The 5,431-nt window shown below is 46.4% G+C and overlaps 1 protein-coding gene across 1 annotated transcript; it reads left to right on the plus strand.

Moving 5' to 3' along the window:
- The first annotated feature begins 1,816 nt into the window (after positions 1-1,816).
- DNAJB8 (DnaJ heat shock protein family (Hsp40) member B8) lies at positions 1,817-2,488 on the plus strand. The gene has a single exon (XM_052775758.1). The coding sequence runs from the start codon at positions 1,817-1,819 to the stop codon at positions 2,486-2,488; it is 672 nt and encodes a 223-aa protein (XP_052631718.1).
- The last annotated feature ends 2,943 nt before the right edge of the window (positions 2,489-5,431 follow it).

Raw genomic sequence — 5,431 nt, forward strand, 5'->3', positions numbered from 1 at the left:
CACCCAGCAGAAAAATAATTCATGTGGCACAACCACCCTGTAGTTAAGAAGACCTCCTCTGTGCAAAAGAAGGCAAAACCCAAGATCTCCCCAATGAGGTGAGCCCATGGGACCACAAGCTCCTTGGTTGCTTTGCACTTCCTTCAGCTCCAGCCTCCAGACCAGCACTGTGCTGCCTTACGGCAACTTTTATCGCCAGAATATGACAAGTACCTTCATACTACTGACCCATCACTGACCAGCAAGAAAACCAGCAAAAAAAAGCCCTTCCCCAGTACACATCAGCTCAATTGCCTTTCTTCCTTCCTCTGCCACATTGCTTTCTACAGGCTGACACGGCTGCCCCTTGGCTTCACAGCCCTGCACGTATGATGTATGTTAGGACAGCAGCCAGCTCATACGCTGTGCATATGCTCTTTGGTCTGGCCGGCTCTTGACTCCTTCCCAAAGTGTGGGATAATGGAAACGAGGGCAGTGATCTGCAACACATGCTGCCATTAGTAGGTGTTTATGACACTGTGTTACAGACAGATGAGTTCTCAGTACTGGCACTTCCTTGGAGACCTCCTTCATGCAACAATTCCCTGTGAGGATATTGCATTTCCCACAGGAATGGTGAATCCAGGGAACAGAAACAGATGCAGTATAACCCCAGACTGGATCATCAAAGTTCAGCTTCTCAGGCTGAACTTGTCTGTGTGGCGTTCATGTGATATCCCTGTTGTACATACCTCTACCTTGGGACTGATATCCAAAAAAATCATGTAGAAAAGAGGTTAAAGTTGTCAATGAGCTTCATTCTGGGTATTTATTTTGGTACCAACGTGAGAGCTAAGCTCTTCCAGAAGTATTAGGTTTGGCTATAAACTCAGAAGAGATGATAACGGTCATCTAATCATGATTTTAGGAAAAAGGCCCACTCTGGGTTAAAAACGACCACATGAGAAGGTCCCTGTGATTCATTACCTTCATAATGAAGGACGTGCAACTTATTTGGAGTTTAAATTTGGCTAGTGCCACCTTCCAGCTGCTTTGTCCGGGAGCCTGAAGATCCCTGTGCCATTGAATTTCTGTTCCCATGCAGGTTCCTACAGACTATGATGAAGCTGGCACTGAACTTCCTCTTAATACTAAGAGACATTCCCTGAGTACCTCCCTCCAGAGAATATTTTCCAAACCCTTAATCACATTTTATGGCTCCTCCCTGAGCCTTCTCCAATGTATCAATGCTTTTCCCAAACTGTGGGAAGCCAAACTGCGAACAGCTTTCCTGTAGCTGCTGCTATAGCGTAATATGCCCCATAGGGGTAAAACGACCTCACTACACCGCGCTTCCCTGGACTGCACATGAAACCACACTGAGTATCTGAGAATCTCACCTTTGGGCAGGTGCAGGCAAAAAGTAATCTGACAAAGTCATATGTCACAGCTGTGACATCACAGCTACATCGGGGAACTACAATGTCACATGTATGATCTACGTTTAAAAACATAAGGCCAGTGACAACCAGCTCCACCCTAGAACGAAGTCAGGTCAACTGAGCAATGATTGGCTGAGCCCCCTCTGAGGTCACAATCTCACAATTTGTAAGGAACAGGCTTAAAAAGAAAGGATATGGTCAAGCAGCACTGTGTGGCCTTGTAATGCAAAAGGACGGAGCAAAATCAAGGGATAAACTGAGCATCTACCCACCCCTGAGGAGCGCAGCAGCATTCGGTGTCTAGGAGTCTCTGCATGCTGGTCATCCGTGGGCTTCACATCCTTGGAGGGAGAGAGGTACCAGGCACCTTCGAACAGCCCCACCTTTCCTTTGAGATGGTGGATTATTACAAAGTCCTTGGACTGCAAAAAAGTGCCTCACAGGATGATGTTAAGAAATCCTACCGCAAACTGGCGCTAAAATGGCATCCTGATAAGAATCCCAGCAACAAGGTGGAAGCTGAAAAGCAATTCAAAGCAGTGGCTGAGGCATATGAGGTTTTGTCTGACCCTCAGAAACGATTGCTGTACGACAGGTCTGTTAAGGAGAGCAGATCCCAGAGAAGAAGTGCCACAGGGGGTCATAATGGCTCCTTTGATTCCCCTTACGTATTCCACGACCTCGAGGAGATCTTTAGCAAAGTCGTTGGAGGGATGGATCCCTCTGTACATGTTTTCTGGGGCCCCTTCGACAACATCAGAAACAATGGTGAAAACTGGCACAGGACAAGTGGAAGAGGAAGGAGCTCCAGCCTGTTTTCTGACTTTATGGAGTCATTTATGCCATGGAATTCATTCAGCCCCAGCGAGCAGCCCACCTCCTCCTTTGCTGAGGACACAGCTGGGCCACACAGTATCAGATCAGTGTTAACCACTACTGAAATAATCAATGGCAAGAGGATCACCACCCGGAAAATCATCGAGAATGGGCAGGAAAGAACAGAACTGGAAGAAGATGGCCAGCTGAGGTCTGTGACAGTAAACGGGAGAGACGACCTGAAATTATAATGTCCCCCAGCACAAGCATTAACTGCAAGCTGTGGGACATGCTCTCATTGCTCAACGGATGGGATCTACTACAAGCAGTATTAATAAATGCTGAGTTCACGACACAACCGATGCAGACTTCTCAATGGTTGGGAACAAATACTTCACGGGTAAAGATATGGAGTTATGCTAAACTAAGGAGTGGGACTCTACTAACCCTGAGTAAGGTGATAGTGCTTATTCAGTAAATAGGTATAGTAGATATATGTGAAAACAACTTTGCCAGTTTGCCAAAGAGACCAAGTTGATTAATACAGCAAGAGGAGACAGGCTGGTTAATGGACAGGTAAGAGAGCTCTATGATAAGCTATAGGTCTTCCTCCTACTCCTTGAAATGCCAATCTTGAAGTCTACTAGCTGGAAGAATAAAGACTTGTGTGACCCTCATACACAACACAGGCTGAGTGAAGAATATCCTACCTTTGGTGTATGAGAAGATGATATTCATTGAAAAAAGTTTTTGTACACAGGCAAGAAGGTGGGGAAGGTTCAGTGGGTCATGCAGAGCCTAGAGGAGAGGGACTGGCACAGGAAAAATACAAAGGAAGGAAGAAAATGTCATTCCTCAGACTGTAGAATAAAATGGGGGCTTTCTTCAGAATGCCCTGCAAATTATGACCAGAGACCCTGATGGAAGCATTGTGTAGCTCGGGGACTGAAAGTAAGCAGGGAGAAGGTAAATTTGGCTCTCGGACTGGACAACCTATGGTACCTTTTTGCTTGGAGTTGTTCAAACAAAAAGAGCTAGATTCAAACCATGAGCAAACAGATTCGAGGGGGCTGAGTTTAGCTCCCTCTTTGTGCAAAGCTGGATGCAGGAACTTAGATGGTGCTTTACCATCCTTATTGTCTTGCTCACAGCTGCAAGAGCCTGTTCACAATGCATTTCTTGCACAGCCTGCCAGCATGCTGCTTTCGTCCTCCACTGAGCTAAGGAATGCGCTCCCCACATTTCCACCCTCCCTGTGCTGACATGAACTGCTGAGCCTTGTTTCTTGCTTGGCCAGATCACCTTAGGCATTTAAAATCTTACACACCTCTTATTTTCAGTCCCACGCTACATCCCCTTGAGTTTCCCAGCTTGCCCTGCCCACTGATGCCTCCCTGGAGACTGAAACTAGCTTTCAGGGACATTTTCACTCTAATCCAGATTGCAATTGCTGCCTGCATTTGGGCAGGTCTCTGCATCTGTTTCCTCTGCTGTAAAATGGGAATAACAGACTCCCGGGCTTTGAAGGAGACTGCAAGGTAGTGATACTAGTGAAGGACTCCAAACATTAAACAGTAAGTTAAATTAGCCAGAAAACTGCCACCCCTCAATTAAAACTTTTTACTTTTGAAAAGAAAAATGTAACTTAAATCACCTTCCTTAGCAACTGATGCTATGCCCAGCTTGGAAAAACAGACCAAAACTGTGTTTGTTATGTTAAGGACTGTTAAGTCCCTGTAAGTCCTTCTCCCAGTAAGAAAAAGACACAGCACTGGGAGGCAAGTAGAAGTCTAAGTGCATGGTGGGTTCACAGAGGGAGGCCAGCGGTGATGGGAGCAGGGAAAACCTCAGTGCAGGGACAAACCGCGTCTGCTGCTCCTCCACAGTTAGGGAGCCATCAGCAGTCCTGCAGGCATTGGGACTCCAAGGACAGCAAAGATTTAAGGGGCTTGGTACAGAAAGATTATTTTGGTCAGAGCAAACACAAGTAAATATTTCTACCGATACTCTCTCTGTGGACACCACGTTCATGTGAGATGGCTTCTTGAATTTACCTTATGCTACTTCGGAGGAAGACCAGGGTAAAAAAAAAAAAAAGACCAAAAAATGCCAACAAAAAACCAAACTGCACATTTTGGATCGGAAGCTGAAATAGTCTTTGATCCAAATAACATGTTTTGAAATCTGGACCAGAGTTGAATTCCCAGCTCCTCAACCTTTTCAGCTTGCTAGGGCTAAAACTTGGCTTCAGTCTCATCTCTAATGGGATATTTTTATGTATGCACATCAATATTTCTTGATCTGAGATCAAGATACGCAGTTCTACACACATCTTAGACCTGTCCTGCCTTGGGTCAGCAATTCCCTCTCTTGTATCAGTATCTAAGGCAGCATCTAAGAGCAAGTGCTTCCTTTTCCCATCCCTGGGCCAGAGCGTTTCCATTGTTGCTTGCAGCAGCAGAGCGCTCCTGGAGCAGCTCTGGCAGCTGCACGTACCAAAACCTGCTGTTAGGAATATGGAAACACACACTGGGAAAGGACCCAGCTCACCCAGTAAGTGTCAAGTCCAGGAGGACCTGCAGATCCTCTTCCACATTTTCCTGTGCACTGCAGGCCACAGAACACCTCGCAGCACTTTCTGTGAGCAAAAGATCTGAGGTTAAAAAAAAAAAAAAAAAAAAAAGACAACCATAAAGGTCTGGTGGTAGGAGAGCAGGTGAGACTGCATTAGCAAAGTCCTGCATTCCTGCAATAGCAAGAAATCTGCCAGGTGTGCCCAAACCACCCATAGAAACGGGTTGTGTCTCTGTTACATAGAAAGATAAATGAACCACAGCAAATCTTGCCTTGGAAGAAAACCCTTGCCTGTCCCAGGACATGGGAGTGGACAAGCGCTGAGCCTGCCAGCGAAACACTAACACCTTCAAGGAGTTTTTAAAAGCTTTTTCTCCTGCCATTTAGCAGCTGCAGTGCCAAAGGAGGCAGCACCAGATGTCCAGCCACAGCACAGCCCGGGAGCCTTTGCCTCGCCCAGTTCCAGCTCTCTGTTCCTCTTCCAGAAATGCATCTTCCCTCTAAAAAGCTGTATTTTGGGACCTTGCCTGGTCAATTCAGGTGTGTTCATGGCTGCAGGCACCTGCACGTGCAGTCGATCCACCTATGAGGACCACAGGTACCAGCAGCAGAGCCTTTTA

The sequence above is a fragment of the Harpia harpyja genome, chromosome Z, assembly GCF_026419915.1.
Source record: "Harpia harpyja isolate bHarHar1 chromosome Z, bHarHar1 primary haplotype, whole genome shotgun sequence".
NCBI classification, from domain to species: Eukaryota; Metazoa; Chordata; class Aves; order Accipitriformes; family Accipitridae; genus Harpia; species Harpia harpyja.

What these genes read in the sequence shown, in the direction of transcription:
- DNAJB8 (XM_052775758.1), top strand. Translation starts at nt 1,817, where the DNA reads ATGGTGGATTATTACAAAGTCCTTGGACTGCAAAAAAGTGCCTCACAG.